General features: G+C 40.9%; 1 protein-coding gene across 1 annotated transcript in view; it reads left to right on the top strand.

Annotated features, from left to right (window-relative positions):
• LOC138316216 (sodium- and chloride-dependent transporter XTRP3A-like) overlaps window positions 1–18,380 on the top strand; it is a 69,752-nt gene that overhangs the window by 4,282 nt on the left and 47,090 nt on the right. The window contains exons 2-3 of the mRNA XM_069257803.1: window positions 6,920–7,392; window positions 7,948–8,058. Of these exons, the coding sequence (XP_069113904.1) occupies window positions 6,920–7,392; window positions 7,948–8,058 (584 nt within the window). The remainder of the gene's footprint in view (window positions 1–6,919; window positions 7,393–7,947; window positions 8,059–18,380) is intronic.

Genomic DNA, 18,380 nt, shown 5'->3' with positions numbered 1-18,380 from the left:
GGTTGGAATATGTGTTCCATTATAGCATTGAATGCAGAGGTTGGAATATGTGTTCCATTATAGCATTGACTGCAGAGGTTGGAATATGTGTTCCAGTATAGCATTGACTGCAGAGGTTGGAATATGTGTTCCATTATATCATTGACTGCAGAGGTTGGAATATGTGTTCCAGTATAGCATTGACTGCAGAGGTTGGAATATGTGTTCCATTATAACATTGACTGCAGAGGTTGGAATATGTGTTCCAGTATAGCATTGACTGCAGAGGTTGGAATATGTGTTCCAGTATAGCATTGACTGCAGAGGTTGGAATATGTGTTCCATTATAGCATTGACTGCAGAGGTTGGAATATGTGTTCCAGTATAGCATTGACTTTCCAGATATATTTCGCTCATCCTTGCTGTCCTATATTAATGACACATGTAGAAGTGGAAACAGCTGTTAAAGAATTCATTCAGTTTATCTCCCATTGTTGTCTCCTTTAACAGGCAGGAGACGCATACATATTCAAAGCGAAATTTATCAGTCCGAAACTGGCTTCTGTCATTGGCTTTCTATTGTCAACTTCATGTTTAATGGAAATATGCGTGATGGTTTTGCATTTGCTCGCATACTTATTCACAAGTGAAATGCTTACACGTAACGATTGAAACACAATTACAATATCATTAAAGATAGACTATGATATCAAGTTTTCTCTCGCTTAGTACAAAATGAAACACGATTGTTTAATATCTACAAACCCCAACATCGCAGGCGCGAGACTCGTTCGTTTTCCTCCATAAAAATCTTATTCAACTGTTTATCCTTGATCAATAATTGGTGTTCACTCATGTAAATAACATAAAATAAGTTATTTGTGCTTTTGGTGCATGCGCAATCAGTACTTCATTTCATTTAGGGTATAGTGCGATAGACTTTTTTAGGGATGAAAATAATTGTTTTTACAGAAGCTCCACCGCCGACAGAGCATAAACGATATTCATCAATTTAACAATAATTAGTATTTAATCATGTATATATATGTCTAATTAGCACAAACAATAATATAAAATAATTCATTTTGCTTTTGGTGCATGCGAAATCAATACTTCATTCCATATAAGACAGAGTGCCAGAGATTTTTTCCGGGATGCAATTAATTATTTTCAATATTTTTTTCTTGATGTAAAATTAGAAGCTCAAACTTTTCAATGGTGGTAATGGTGTAAAGTAAGTAACTTTGTTAAATGAAGAAAAATACTAATTCGTCTGCTCCTGTTTCTGATAGCGAAAAAATGTCATTTGTCTAAAGTAAGTAACTTTGTTAAATGAAGAAAAATACTAATTCGTCTGCTCCTGTTTCTGATAGCGAAAAAATGTCATTTGTCAGGATGGAGCATCTTTAATATTCTTGTACTGAAAATCAAAAATATACGAATAGGAAGCTCAAACTTTTCAATAGTGGTAATGGTGTAAAATAAGTAAATTATGTAACTGAAGTAAATACTAATTTGTTTGTCCCTGTTCTAGAAAGGAAAAAACACCATTCGTCAGAAGTGTAACCTCTTTAATTCATCATGGACCGTGTGTTGAGCAATGATTAGCACAATTAGTTATACATACAAATAGCATACACAAGTATGCAGTATGCTATTCCTTGTGTATGCTATTCCTCGATTTGAGTTGTTAGAGTGTGTTAATGTATTTAGTATAAAGTTTTACCTTTGAACAACTTGACCCCGAACGACGAACGGAACAAATAGGAATGTCTTGTTACATTCATTACTCATGTCCAGCTAAACAAACAGGACTTTTACATCAAAATTTTTAATCTGAAGAGTATAACCAATTTAATTCGATATGATTTATCGTGTATTTGTGTGTGGTTTGTAGAATCGTGCTGAAAGGGATCGACCAGTTGGGTTCAAGGTACTCTAATGTCAATGACGACTGTAAGCAATAACAGTTCGTTTACACGGTCTGCGATATTGTATAATCCGATTGTAATATTAATGTTGTGATGAAAAGTGCACGGCTCGGTCAACAGGTATATACCGAGAACAATGGCGGAGTTTGTTAGTTGCGACAGGCGATGGTAAATTAATGGTGCTGCAGATCTGGTCGATTCATAGCTGCAATATTGTAGCTCAAAAGACTTTTTGACAGAAAATTGTGTCGTCTTTAGAGCTACAATTGGTGCCTATTACTACTAATGGAGCAAAGTAATGATTATGCAAACCATTATAAAACGTTTGTTTGCATTTTATCGTACTTGTTTGATATCGCTTACCTTCTAGGGAATAAAACTGAACCACATAAAATATCAAATTCTCATCGAGGCATTATTTTTTACATAATACATATGAAGGTCTTTCTGAAGGAAATTTATACGGCAAGTCCACAAATTGTGAATTTGACGTCTTGTGAGCGGTACGGTAGGTATTAAGAATGGTAGTTATGTTTGTTTTGGACAAAAATCATATGTAAATGCATGTATACGCATAAAATATCTGAAAACCTACAAAAAAGTAAAGAAAACGATGCCCGAGTGATTTTCGGAGGCAGTGCTCCACTACGACACATATGGACCAATTCGTACCCGGCCGAAAGGTATAGTAGGCCGGGTACGTATATTCGTTCAAGTCGATTCACTGTTTCAGGTTATCTTATCAACTCGCGAAGACAAAGCGCCCAAAAATTAAAATAGAAACAGAACCAACTAAAGATCACAGATCCCGAAGGCAGTTTGGTTGGAGGAGTTGATTATTACAGATAATCACTGTTTGTCTTTACGCTGCCAGAACAGGCGTATTTTGTCTTTACGCTGCCAGAACAGGCGTATTTTGTCTTTACGCTGCCAGAACAGGCGTATTTTGTCTTTACGCTGCCAGAACAGGCGTATTTTGTCTTTACGCTGCCAGAACAGGCGTATTTTGTCTATAACAGGCGTATTTTGTCTTTACGCTGCCAGAACAGGCGTATTTTGTCTTTACGCTGCCAGAACAGGCGTATTTTGTCTTTACGCTGCCAGAACAGGCGTATTTTGTCTTTACGCTGCCAGAACAGGCGTATTTTGTCTTTACGCTGCCAGAACAGGCGTATTTTGTCTTTACGCTGCCAGAACAGGCGTATTTTGTCTTTACGCTGCCAGAACAGGCGTATTTTGTCTTTACGCTGCCAGAACAGGCGTATTTTGTCTTTACGCTGCCAGAACAGGCGTATTTTGTCTTTACGCTGCCAGAACAGGCGTATTTTGTCTTTACGCTGCCAGAACAGGCGATTTTGTCTTTACGCTGCCAGAACAGGCGTATTTTGTCTTTACGCTGCCAGAACAGGCGTATTTTGTCTTTACACTGCCAGAACAGGCGTATTTTGTCTTTGCACTGCCAGAACAGGCGTATTCAAAGGGTCACACTTGTCTATTTCCCGAGGCGGAGCCGAGGGAAATCGGCAAGTTCGAGGGACACCAGAAACTCAATATATCACTCAACCCCATACCTTTAACTGTTTTAATATACCGATACATACAAAAGCTAAGATTAGACTATGATTTCTCAATATTTCAACATTTTATACCACTAGTCATAATACTCAATTTATATACATGTGTTGTTGAAATTCCGAGACGTTAACCACTTACAGGTAGCCTAAAAATGTACATAACAACTGTACGTACATGTACATATAATTTAGATTACACGATGGCACGAGTTGAAGAATAAAAAAGTTGCTTGTTTAAAGATTGGAGCCAGGATTGGGATTAAGCAGTGTTAAGCACTACTACATTACAATGGCAATGGCTGGGATTTTATAATTATGTTGATAACTTGATATCAAAGATAAGATTATATTATGGCTGTCACAGGGTGAAAGTGTTCTGTGGACAAGTGGAGGGGCTGATGTTAAAGATAGAGATAGCCTGGAGGATTGAACAAGACTGCCGCCAGCTGTCGGCTACCTACGCCTTGGTCGATATATCTGAAGACAATTGTGAAGCTGTAGGAAAGGTTACAGTTCCACTTGTTTGTGTTTGACGGTACACGATGTCGCGAACATAATGCGTACACAGCATATATACAGGATAAGTCGTCCATTTCCGTTCGGTGGCTAAAGACAGAAGCCAAACACTCACAATTGATCCCGACGATTTGATTATCAGCTCTTCTTGATTTTTTTCGGGAATTACATAAAGATGTATTGGAAAATATTAATTTAGTTTAGTACGATCAAATTACCATAACAACGATACAAAATTAGATAAGTCATGTTGCTAGTGTCGATAGACTATCTTTATTAGAGGTCCTGTTACGCTAAATCGCGACAGATATTAGGGTAGATATTATATTCATTTGTTGTATAGACTAAGGTTAGTGGTGCTTCTCGGTGGTCAGTCTGAATCGGAGAGTACCTGGCCCGATACCAAACGGTGTCGGCTTATTCCAGGTTTTCGAGTACTACTGCGCTCTGGCCCTAAACCAGACATCTATCTGTCATAATGTCGAAGTCTGGTGTCAGGGCCAGAGTATCTCGGGCTACTTGGTCAGGGGACATCCGTATGTCTTGTTCGGTGATTCAGCTCTTTTGAAATCTCATTGAGTTGGATAAAGTTTCAGACACTGTGGGTCTGGGAGCAAATCAAAGTTCAAAACAGCATTGGAGTCCATCGATTTGGGAACTGGCTAGTTTCTATTACTGAATGAATAACACCTTTATGGTTATCGCAATTCACCTGACCGAATACTTACGGGGACAAATTCAAATGTAAGGTAATGTTCACGGTTGACCTTGCTATCATAGACAAAACGAAGGAACAGGAATAAACAAAACATATATCCTGTTGTTTATTTGTTGTTGTTTTTCTTGTTCCGTTAGAGTATCTGGTTGCTAGGAGATAAGAACAGTGCTATAGGGGGTTCATTCATAAACAGCCAATGGCAGTAGAGTTTGAATATCTACCATTGTCCAGATGTGCTTTGGCACGGGAGAGGTACGTCGATGTGCCTAGACACCGGATCACGCGCGTAAACAATGCACGCGCCATGTTACGTGTTTAGATATATCTGACGTAAACTGGACTGATATTTATTGCCCTGGTTTCCTGAGAGAGACATAAATACCTCCTCTTCAGAAACTTTTTATATATGTGTTATATGTAGAAGATACAGCCTCTAGTGTACCTGTACGGGTACAAAACGCTTTTCTACAGTACAAATTTCTTCTATATTTGTAAATCGGAATTTAGACTGGGCGTTATTGTACACGAACCAGTCAACAATACATGTAGATACAAACTGTACGAAAATTACTTAAAAAGTATAAAAAGAGGATATAAGCGTCCCACAAGCAGGTTTATAGTGACATGCATATAAAGTTTCCTGAATATAAACTGTTTGCACTGTTTAACGATAAGCATTTGCAGAATACAATTTTATTACTTACAATATGTTAATTGCGATATGGGAGCAATTTCATATAATATGCCGGTGCTTGTTCACGGCAATATTGTGATGTTTTAAAAGCATGGGGCGTTGAACTTGACACGAATTTGTACAGCTAAGGTCAACTACAATTTATAAATTATGCATTCGGATGTCTGGAATTATCTTATGCAATTCCTGACATCCGAATTTCTTCAAGCCTCCATTTTGTTTTGGGCTGTAGCGGTAGGACTAACCCTAAATATAGAATTAGATATCCGACGCGTAGGGACTTACTATGGTATCGACGCGCAATATTGTGCTGACGTGAAACACACGATTATGTCTACTGGTATAGACTGATCCGTTATTGACGTTATAAAGTATGTCAAACTTCAAGTACCATATGACGTCAGAAACGCACTATAAAGGGCGACTGTTGGTCCAGCATCATTAAACCTTTGTCACTCATTGTACGGGATGCATGTGTACACAAACTAGATTTTATTCACAAATCAACTTTCACAAAATATCAAAGTGAAAAATAGCGTTTGCGCTATAAATTCATCAATAGACGGTGCGTTGCGGGGGCCAAAGCAAATACGAAACATCCGGTTCTCGAGTAGACAAAGTCGTGATACGTGTTTTATATTATATACCACTGTACACTTTAAAGCTGCTACGTCAATAAAGTCGTGATATTTCTAAGGTCTCAAAAGTTGTCATGGCGCGCATACCCCAAGAGACACATACGTGTGCACAATATATGGACGAATTCCGATTGGTTAGTTTCTCCTTCTTGGCCTCGCTCTAAATCCTATCCGGTTTCCTTCATGTCATCATTAAATAATGGCACTCCAGATCAGGTCAATGTTAACTTACAACAATAACTACCAGACAGTATACTACAAGGTCAAGGTTAATATACAACAATAACTATCAGACAGTATACTACAAGGTCAAGGTTAGCTTACAACAATAACTATCAGACAGTATACTACAAGGTCAAGGTTAGCTTACAACAATAACTACCAGACAGTATACTACAAGGTCAAGGTTAACTTACAACAATAACTATCAGACAGTATACTACAAGGTCAAGGTTAGCTTACAACAATGACTACCAGACAGTATACTACAAGGTCAAGGTTAACTTACAACAATAACTACCAGACAGTATACTACAAGGTCAAGGTTAACTTACAACAATAACTACCAGACAGTATACTACAAGGTCAAGGTTAGCTTACAACAATAACTATCAGACCCCCTGGATTGTTACTATAAGCCTTTATTTGGGAGATTTGTTGTCATTGAAGTAAAGGCCTTATTTAGAGAGGACTAGTATAACCAAGAACAAATCTGTTGTTTATCAATGTGAATATTGTACTCTCTGGAATACCAACTGACCTTACCTAGACTTATTATTGACTTATTTCCATCGTGTGCCCTAGTACTACAACCTAGCTTTGCTAAAATCTTGATACCAATTTACCAACTTTGACCTTTTCATTTCCAGGAGCATTCCTCATCCCCTACCTCATCATGTTGTTTGTCGAGGGTATGCCACTACTGTACCTTGAGTTTGCCGCAGGACAGCACTTCCGTATGGGCAGCATGGGGACATGGAATAAAGTGCATCCTTTCCTGGGCGGTGTGGGTATCGCCAGCGCGGTGACCTCTTTCATGGTCGGTGTGTATTACAACGCCATCATAATGTGGTGCTTCTACTACATATTTCATTCCTTCCAGAGCCCGTTACCATGGGCAACGTGTCCCACAGAGATCAAAGAGGGCACCAATATATCCGTCCCTATTGAGGAGTGTGACATATCTGGACCTACGTCCTATTTCTGGTACAGAAACGCGCTGGATATTTCTGGGAGTATTGAGGAGTCGGATGGTATTAAATGGAAGATGTTATTGTGTCTGATATTTGCCTGGCTTATCATATATGCCTGTATTTGGAAGGGAATCAAATCCTCTGGCAAGGTATGTTGGAAGGACAGTGGTTCTAACACAACTAGGTATTGGCCATTTTGTGGGACAGCGTCTTTGCTGACCATGTTGACTGACTGTACTACAGTCTTGTCATGGAGTGGAATGCTATCAATGTCTTCATTTGTAAAGAGCAGAAGCATAACATTGGACAGATGGTCTTACATAACATCGGTGTATCAAATTGTAGAACTTTAAAGGCTTCAAATTTAATTTTGTGATAAAAATATAAATGTGTCTTTACCTGTATAGACTGTGCAGTTACTCAAACCATTAACCATATAATTGAAAACTCCATCAAACATGAATTAATCGTTGATATTTTAACAGAATACGATATACACTCTTATCAGTACGTTTCTGTATACTGAAATCTAAACAGAGTTACAGCCCTTTCTTGATACTTTTTTCACTTTTATCCACAAAACTTTCATTTACAATTGTAAATCTTCCTCTGTATCAATTTTATTGCCTGTTACCGATTAATTTTGATGTTTTAATGACTCCATTGTTTGGTATTTTAAATATTTTAATGGTTTGATGTTTTAGGTTGTGTATGTGACTGCCACTTTCCCCTATGTTGTCCTTCTGATCTTCTTCGGGCGTGGCATCACACTCAAAGGCGCTACAGATGGACTTATACACATGCTCAGTCCCAAGGTAGGTCACTGTGACACGGCTAAATAAATCACTGACAAAAAACATTGACGACAACACCAGATGGCCTTGTGGGTGTAACACCACCACCTAATGAAAAACATGACAGCACGTATTGTAGAGGTTAATAGGAACCTAAAATCCAGACTGAATCCCCAGAGATAGATTATCATCTAATGTTATAAACTTGATTATATATTTCGTTTGTGTAACTATCCAAAGCTAAAGTAAGCTATACAACTTCTAATAAATTGTTTCACTGTGCTGTAGTAATAAATGTGTTCAAGGACGATAATGTAATCACCCAAAGGTGGCTTCGTAAACAGGAAGGAAGATAATATAATCACCCAAAGGTGGCTTCGTAAACAGGTAGGAAGATAATGTAATCACCCAAAGGTGGCTTCCTAAACAGGTAGGAAGATAATGAAATCACCCAAAGTTGGCTTTGTAAACAGGTAGGAAGATAATGAAATCACCCAATAGTGGCTTTGTAAACAGGTAGGAAGATAATGTAATCACCCAAAGGTGGCTACGTAAATAGGTAGGAAGATAATGTAATCATCCAAAGGTGGCTTTGTAAACAGGTAGGAAGATAATGAATTCACCCAAAGGTGGCTTCGTAAACAGGTAGGAAGATAATGTAATCACCCAAAGGTGGCTACGTAAACAGGTAGGAAGATAATGAAATCACCCAAAGGTGGCTTTGTAAACAGGTAGGAAGATAATGAAATCATCCAAAGGTGGCTTTGTAAACAGGTAGGAAGATAATGTAATCACCCAAAGGTGGCTTCCTAAACAGGTAGGAAGATAATGTAATCACCCAAAGGTGGCTTTGTAAACAGGTAGGAAGATAATGTAATCATCCAAATGTGGCTTTGTAAACAGGTAGGAAGATAATGTAATCACCCAAAGGTGGCTTTGTAAACAGGTAGGAAGATAATGAAATCACCCAAAGGTGGCTTTGTAAACAGGTAGGAAGATAATGTAATCACCCAATAGTGGCTTTGTAAACAGGTAGGAAGATAATGTAATCATCCAAATGTGGCTTTGTAAACAGGTAGGAAGATAATGTAATCACCCAAAGGTGGCTTCGTAAACAGGTAGGAAGATAATGTAATCACCCAAAGGTGGCTTTGTAAACTGGTAGGAAGATAATGTAATCATCCAAAGGTGGCTTTGTAAACAGGTAGGAATATAATGTAATCACCCAAAGGTGGCTTTGTTAACAGGTAGGAAGATAATGTAATCACCCAAAGGTGGCTTTGTAAACAGGTAGGAAGATAATGTAATCACCCAAAGGTGGCTTTGTAAACAGGTAGGAAGATAATGTAATCATCCAAATGTGGCTTTGTAAACAGGTAGGAAGATAATGTAATCACCCAAAGGTGGCTACGTAAACAGGTAGGAAGATAATGAAATCACCCAAAGGTGGCTACGTAAATAGGTAGGAAGATAATGTAATCACCCAAAGGTGGCTACGTAAACAGGTAGGAAGATAATGAAATCACCCAAAGGTGGCTTTGTAAACAGGTAGGAAGATAATGAAATCACCCAATAGTGGCTTTGTAAACAGGTAGGAAGATAATGTCATCATCCAAATGTGGCTTTGTAAACAGGTAGGAAGATAATGTAATCACCCAAAGGTGGCTTCGTAAACAGGTAGGAAGATAATGTAATCACCCAAAGGTGGCTTTGTAAACAGGTAGGAAGATAATGTAATCACCCAAAGGTGGCTTTGTAAACAGGTAGGAAGATAATGTAATCACCCAAAGGTGGCTTTGTAAACAGGTAGGAAGATAATGTAATCACCCAAAGGTGGCTTTGTAAACAGGTAGGAAGATAATGTAATCACCCAAAGGTGGCTTTGTAAACAGGTAGGAATATAATGTAATCATCCAAAGGTGGCTTCGTAAACAGGTAGGAAGATAATGTAATCATCCAAATGTGCTTGGGATTGTAAACCAGGTAGGAGGAAGATAATGTAATCCCCAAAGGTGGCTTCCTAAACAGGTAGGAAGATAATGTAATCACCCAAAGGTGGCTTCCTAAACAGGTAGGAAGATAATGTAATCACCCAAAGGTGGCTTTGTAAACAGGTAGGAATATAATGTAATCATCCAAAGGTGGCTTTGTAAACTGGTAGGAAGATAATGTAATCATCCAAAAGGTGGCTTTGTAAACAGGTAGGAATATAATGTAATCATCCAAAGGTGGCTTTGTAAACAGGTAGGAAGATAATGTAATCACCCAAAGGTGGCTTTGTAAACAGGTAGGAAGATAATGTAATCACCCAAAGGTGGCTACGTAAATAGGTAGGAAGATAATGTAATCACCCAAAGGTGGCTTTGTAAACAGGTAGGAAGATAATGTAATCACCCAAAGGTGGCTTTGTAAACTGGTAGGAAGATAATGTAATCACCCAAAGGTGGCTTTGTAAACAGGTAGGAAGATAATGTAATCATCCAAAGGTGGCTTTGTAAACAGGTAGGAAGATAATGTAATCATCCAAAGGTGGCTTCGTAAACAGGTAGGAAGATAATGTAATCACCCAAAGGTGGCTTTGTAAACAGGTAGGAAGATAATGTAATCATTCAAAGGTAGCTTTGTAAACAGGTAGGAAGATAATGTAATCATCCAAAGGTGGCTTTGTAAACAGGTAGGAAGATAATGTAATCACCCAAAGGTGGCTTTGTAAACAGGTAGGAAGATAATGTAATCACCCAAAGATGGCTTCGTAAACAGGTAGGAAGATAATGTAATCACCCAAAGATGACTTCGTAAACAGGCAGGAAGATAATGTAATCAGGTAGGAAGATAATGTAATCACCCAAAGATGACTTCGTAAACAGGCAGGAAGATAATGTAATCATCCAAATGTGGCTTTGTAAACAGGTAGGAAGATAATGTAATCACCCAAAGGTGGCTTCCTAAACAGGTAGGAAGATAATGTAATCACCCAAAGGTGGCTTCCTAAACAGGTAGGAAGATAATGTAATCACCCAAAGGTGGCTTCCTAAACAGGTAGGAAGATAATGTAATCACCCAAAGGTGGCTTTGTAAACAGGTAGGAATATAATGTAATCACCCAAAGGTGGCTTTGTAAACAGGTAGGAAGATAATGTAATCACCCAAAGGTGGCTTCCTAAACAGGTAGGAATCACCCAAAGGTGGCTTTGTAAACAGGTAGGAATATAATGTAATCACCCAAAGGTGGCTTTGTAAACAGGTAGGAAGATAATGTAATCACCCAAAGATAGCTTCCTAAACAGGTGTGTAGAAATATGATAGCTGTTACAAAATTATAGCCACATCCAATACAAAGTTACAAACACGTAACACTAGAATGGGACCTCTAAATGTACATGTAATTCACAGGACCTCTAAATGTACATGTAATTCATAGGGCTTTGTAGCTATTTGCTACAGAAGCACTTGCCCTCAAGAACAGTATGCCCCTGTGATTGGAGGGAGGATCAAAGAATGCTCATTTTCACACACATTACAAAGATTCTATATTTGTAGTCAATTACTATATAATCATCCTCCCAATACAATATTACATGCCCCTGTGATTGGAGGAGGGGACATTATCTTCACACTAGATACAAGGATTACGATACTGCTATTCAGGTGTACTTCTGTAGAAAATGTACTTGTAAGGGCAGTGAACCAAATATTATGTTATTAATAATTTGTTTAGGAAAAGTAATGTTGGACACAAGTCATTGCCATTAGTTAGATTTGTCCTTAAGAAAATTTGTGATTTATTTATTGCCTGCTAGGCAAACATTGTCCTTGGTATAAATAGTCTTAAACAAGAAAATGAGCTATGTCATGTCAGGTTGTGATTGTCTGAATTCTTCTTACCTGAACACAAACAAATATGGTTTAAGCTAATGCCCTATGCTGTTATAATTATATGCTGTTAATATTATATGCTGTTATAGTTCTATGCTGTTATGATCCTATGCTGTTATTGTTCTATGCTGTTATGGTCCTATGCTGATATAGTTCCATGCTGTTATAGTTCTATGCTGTTATGGTTCTATGCTGTTATGATCCTATGGTGTTATAGTCCTATGCTGTTATAGTTCTATGCTGTTATTTATGCTGTTGTAGTCATATGCTGTTAAAGTCATATGCTGTTATGGTTCTATGCTGTTATAGTTATATGCTGTTATAGTTGTATGCTGTTATAATTATATGCTGATATAGTTGTATGCTGTTATAATTATATGCTGATATAGTTCTATGCTGTTATAATTATATGCTGTTATAGTTCTATGCTGTTATGGTCCTATGTTGTTATTAAGGTGAGCTTATGCCATACCGTGGCGTCCGTTGTCTGTCCTTCCGTCCGTCCGTCAATAATCGACTTCTTCTCCATAACCACTGGTTGGAATTCAACAAAATTTGACTGGTAGCATCCTTATGGGTTACTGACTGAAAATTGTACAAATGATGGGCTGACCCCCCCAGGGGCCTGAGGTGGCGGGGCCAAAAGGGGTCAATTTGGCTATTTCCATATTAACAACTTCTGTGAAACTAAGCATGGGATAGCACCCATGATGCAATGGTAGCATCCTCATATGGTGGGGATTCAAAATTGTACAAATGATGGGGCTAACCTCCCGGAGGCCTGAGGGGCAGGGTCAAAAGGGGTCAATTTGGCTATTTCAATATAAATGACTTCTTCTATGCAACTGAGCATGGGGAGCACTCATAATGCAATGGGAGCATCCTTATAGGGTGGGGATTCAAAATAGTACAAATGATGAGGCTGACCCCCCCGGGGGCCTGAGGGGTGGGGTCAATTTGGCTATTTCTATATAAATGACTTCTTCTATGCAACTGAGCATGGGGAGCACTCATAATGCAATGGGAGCATCCTTATAGGGTGGGGATTCAAAATAGTACAAATGATGAGGCTGACCCCCCCGGGGGCCTGAGGGGTGGGGTCAATTTGGCTATTTCTATATAAATGACTTCTTCTCTGCAACTAAGCATGGGATAGCACTCATAATGCAATGTGAGCATCCTTATAGGGTGGGGATTCAAAATTGTACGAATGATGAGGCTGACCCCCGGGGGCCTGAGGGGTGGGGTCAATTTGGCTATTTCTGCATAAATGACTTCTTTTCTGCAACTTAGCATGGGATAGCACTCATAATGCAATGGTAGCATCCTTATAGGTTGGGGATTCAAAATTGTACAAATGATGGGGCTGACTCCCCTGGGGCCTTAGGCGCAGGTCCAAAAAGGTTAATTAGGCTACTATTTTCATATAGATTAATTCCCCTCCGAAACTAAGTATTGGATACCATATTCGAATGGTATCTAAAGCATCATTATATGGTTGGAATTTAAAATTAAACAAATTGTGGGGTCAATTTGTCTTTGTGATTTTTGAATCACTAATTATTAAATTACAGAATTACTCAGAAAAATACCAGGTGAGCGATACAGGCCCTCTGGGCCTCTTGTTTTTAGTAGCTGGCATACAAATGTACATGTGTGATTGTATGTCTTTGCATGTAAAATATCCCGGCAAACCAAGAAAATTGAGGAAAAGATGTACATCCGACAATATATATATATAAATAGGCCTATAGATCTCTTATGAAATAAATTTGTAATGTTTTGATTCTTATCTTTCATACTCTCGGTTAGGCCACCTTCTACATACTGGTCTATGGCCCTGTCACTGGTGCATGCTGTAAATATTCATTCAAACCAGTTATATTGCTGATTCTGACTTGTAGGATCATTATTTCGTCCAAAAGTGTATATATTATCCAAAACTTAACAGAAAAAGTAATTTCAAAGCTCATTTATCAACTTAAACAGACGCTGGCATAAAACATCACACTGTACCACCCGAGCCATGTGGGTTTGTTTGTATCCAAAATGCAAAATCACGTCAAATCTCGAACAATCTTGTGTCCAACTTCCCTATAATTCTATGTGTAATTATATAAATTCTCCACTGCCCTATGTATAATACTATGTGTATACCTAGGATAGCTGACCTGTGACTGGTACCAATGTTTGGGCTTCTGTCTTGTTTTCCATGCTTCTGTGAAAATCTTGGCATTCACTAAAACATGGATCATACTTCTTAATTCTGGTGTCCTGCTTAGAAACCAATAATCTCAGTGGGTCTGTCCAATAACCACAGTATTGTCACCGATATTCTGCAACATATAGCAATTGGATGACAATCTTTGTCTCTGTGAGAATCATCAGTGATGATATAAAGTGATGGCTGCCATTGGTGCAATGCCATGTGGTAATGGGTGTGAAGGTCATAATCAGACCAATGATAATTAGTGATAGAGGAGCATTACCATGGCAATGGCTTGTGATGTAATGCGCTGGGGTCATGGCAATATCCAGGAAGATATGGTCTAGGATTGTTACCATAACTTGTCATGTGATGTAATGAGCTGGGGTCATGGCAATATCCAGGAAGATATGGTTTAAGGTTGTTACCTTGGCAATGGCTTGTGATGTAATGTGCTGGGGTCCTGGCAATATCCAAGAAGATATGATCTAGGGATGTTACGATGGCAATGTCATGTGATGTAATGGGCTGTGGTCATGACAATATCCAGGAAGATATGGTCTAGGGTTGTTAACATGGCAATGGCTTGTGATGTAATGGGCTGTGGTCATGACAATATCCAGGAAGATATGGTCTAGGTTTGTTACCATGGCAATGTCATGTGATGTAATGAGCTGGGATCATGGCAATATCCAGGAAGATATGGTCTAAGGTTGTTACCTTGGCAATGGCTTGTGATGTAATGCAGTGGGTTCTTGGCAATTTCCAGGAAGATATGGTCTAAGATTGTTACCATAGCAATGTCATGTGATGTAATGTGCTGGGGTCAAGACAATATCCAGGACGATATGGTCAAGGATTGTTACCTTGGTAATCGCTTGTGATGTAATGGGCTGGGGTCATGGCAATATCCAGGAAGATATGATGTAGGGATGTTACCTTCGCAATGGCTTGTGCTGTAATGCACTGGGGTCCTGGCAATATCCAAGAAGATATGATCTAGGGTTGTTACCATGGCAATATCATGTGATGTAATGTGCTGGGGTCAAGACAATATCCAAGACGATATGGTCTAGGGTTGTTACCTTGGCAATGGCTTGTGATGAAATTGGCTGGGGTCATGGCAATATCCAGGAAGATATGGTCTAGGATTGTTACCATGGCAATGTCATGTGATATAATGAGCTGGGGTCATGGCAATATCCAGGAAGATATGGTCTAGGGTTGTTACCATGGCAATGGCTTGTGATGTAATGGGCTGTGATCATGACAATATCCAGGAAGATATGGTGAAGGATTGTTACCATGGCAATGTCATGTGATGTAATGAGCTGGGGTCATGGCAATATCCAGGAAGATATGGTCTAGGGTTGTTACCATGGCAATGTCATGTGATGTAATGGGCTGGGGTCATGGCAATATCCAGGAAGATATGGTCTAAGGTTGTTACCTTGGCAACGGCTTGTGATGTAATGTGCTGGGGTCATGGCAATATCCAGGAAGATATGGTCTAGGGTTGTTACCCTGGCAATGTCATGTGATGTAATGGGCTGGGGTCATGGCAATATCCAGTAAGATATGGTCTAAGGTTGTTACCTTGGCAATGGCTTGTGATGTAATGCAGTGGGTTCTTGGCAATTTTCAGGAAGATATGGTCTAAGATTGTTACCATGGCAATGTCATGTGATGTAATGGGCTGGGGCCATGGCAATATCCATGAAGATATGGTCTAGGATTGTTACCATAGCAATGTCATGTGATGTAATGTGCTGGGGTCAAGACAATATCCAGGACGATATGGTCAAGGATTGTTATCTTGGCAATGGCTTGTGATGTAATGGGCTGGGGTAATGGCAATATCCAGGAAGATATGATCTAGGGATGTTACCTTCGCAATGGCTTGTGATGTAATGTGCTGGGGTCCTGGCAATATCCAAGAAGATATGATCTAGGGTTGTTACCATGGCAATGTCATGTGATGTAATGTGCTGGGGTCAAGACAATATCCAGGATGATATGGTCTAGGGTTGTTACCTTGGCAATAGCTTGTGATAAAATTGGCTGGGGTCATGGCAATATCCAGGAAGATATGGTCTAGGATTGTTACCATGGCAATGCCTTGTGATTTAATAGGCTGGGTCATGGCAATATCCAGGAAGATATGGTCAAGGATTGTTACCATGGCAATGTCATGTGATGTAATGGGCTGGGGTCATGGCAATATCCAGGAAGATATGGTCTAGGGTTGTTACCTTGGCAATGGCTTGTGATGAAATGGGCTGGGGTCATGGCAATATCCAGGAAGATATGGTCTAGGGTTGTTACTTTGGCAATGGCTTGTGATGAAATTGGCTGGGGTCATGGCAATATCCAGGAAGATATGATCTAGGGTTGTTACTTTGGCAATGGCTTGTGTTGTAATGTGCTGGGGTCATGGCAATATCCAGGAAATATGATCTAGGGATGTTACCTTGGCAATGGCTTGTTATGAAATGGGCTGGGGTTATGGCAATATCCAGGAAGATATGGTCTAGGGATGTTACCATGGCAATGTCATGTGATGTAATGGTCTGGGGTCAGGGCAATATCGAGGAAGATATGGTGAAGGATTGTTACCTTGGCAATGCCTTGTGATTAAATGGGCTGGGGTCATGGAAATATCCAGGAAGATATGGTAAAGGATTGTTACCATGGCAATGCCTTGTGATTTAATGGGCTGGGTGATGGCAATATCCAGGAAGATATGGTCTAGGATTGTTACCATGGCAATGTTATGTGATGTAATGTGCTGGGGTCAAGGCAATATCTAGGAAGATATGGTCCAAGGATTGTTACTATGGCAATGCCTTGTGATGTAATGGACTGGGGTCATAGCAATATCCAGGAAGATATGGTCTAGGATTGTTACCATGGCAATGTAATATGATGTAATGGGCTGGGGTCATGGCAATATCCAGGAAGATATGGTCAAGGATTATTACCATGATAATCTTGTGATGAAATGGAATGGTCATTATTGTTGTAATACCTAGTGATGAACCCTATCTCCCTCTAGCCGGGAGGCTAACCCTATCTCCCTCTGGCCGGGAGGCTAACCCTATCTCCACCTGGCCGGGAGGCTAACCCTATCTCCCCCTGGCCGGGAGGCTAACCCTATCTCCCCCTGGCCAGGAGGCTAACCCTATCTCCACCTGGCCGGGAGGCTAACCCTATCTCCCCCTGGCCAGGAGGCTAACCCTATCTCCCCCTGGCCGGGAGGCTAACCCTATCTCCCCCTGGCCAGGAGGCTAACCCTATCTCCCTCTAGCCGGGAGGCTAACCCTATCTCCACCTGGCCGGGAGGCTAACCCTATCTCCCCCTGGCCAGGAGGCTAACCCTATCTCCCCCTGGCCGGGAGGCTAACCCTATCTCCCCCTGGCCAGGAGGCTAACCCTATCTCCCCCTGGCCAGGAGGCTAACCCTATCTCCCCCTGGCCAGGAGGCTAACCCTATCCCTATCCCCCTGCCAGGAGGCTAACCCTATCTCCCCTGGCCGGGAGGCTAACCCTATCTCCCCCTGGCCAGGAGGCTAACCCTATCTCCCCCTGGCCAGGAGGCTAACCCTATCTCCCCCTGGCCAGGAGGCTAACCCTATCTCCCCTAGCCGGGAGGCTAACCCTATCTCCCCTGGCCAGGAGGGGGAGCTAACCCTATCTCCCCTGGCCGGAGGCTAACCCTATCTCCCCTGCCGGAGGCTAACCTATCTCCCCTGGCCAGGAGGCTAACCCTATCTCCCCTGCCGGAGGCTAACCCTATCTCCCCCTGGCCAGGAGGCTAACCCTATCTCCCCTGGCCAGGAGGCTAACCCTATCTCCCCCATGGCCAGGAGGCTAACCCTATCTCCCCCTGGCCAGGAGGCTAACCCTATCTCCCCCTGGCCAGGAGGCTAACCCTATTCCCTATCCCCTCCCTGGCCAGGAGGCTAACCCTATCTCCCCCTGGCCAGGAGGCTAACCCTATCTCCCCCTGGCCAGGAGGCTAACCCTATCTCCCCCTAGCCAGGAGGCTAACCCTATCTCCCCCTGGCCAGGAGGCTAACCCTATCTCCCCCTGGCCAGGAGGCTAACCCTATCTCCCCCTGGCCAGGAGGCTAACCCTATCTCCCCCTAGCCAGGAGGCTAACCCTATCTCCCCCTGGCCAGGAGGCTAACCCTATCTCCCCCTAGCCAGGAGGCTAACCCTATCTCCCCCTAGCCAGGAGGCTAACCCTATCTCCCCCTA

Source organism: Argopecten irradians, chromosome 2, assembly GCF_041381155.1.
Source record: "Argopecten irradians isolate NY chromosome 2, Ai_NY, whole genome shotgun sequence".
Classification (NCBI taxonomy): Eukaryota; Metazoa; Mollusca; class Bivalvia; order Pectinida; family Pectinidae; genus Argopecten; species Argopecten irradians.
The sequence above is the reverse complement of the archived record's forward strand: the minus strand, read 5'-3'. Positions and strand labels throughout refer to the sequence as shown.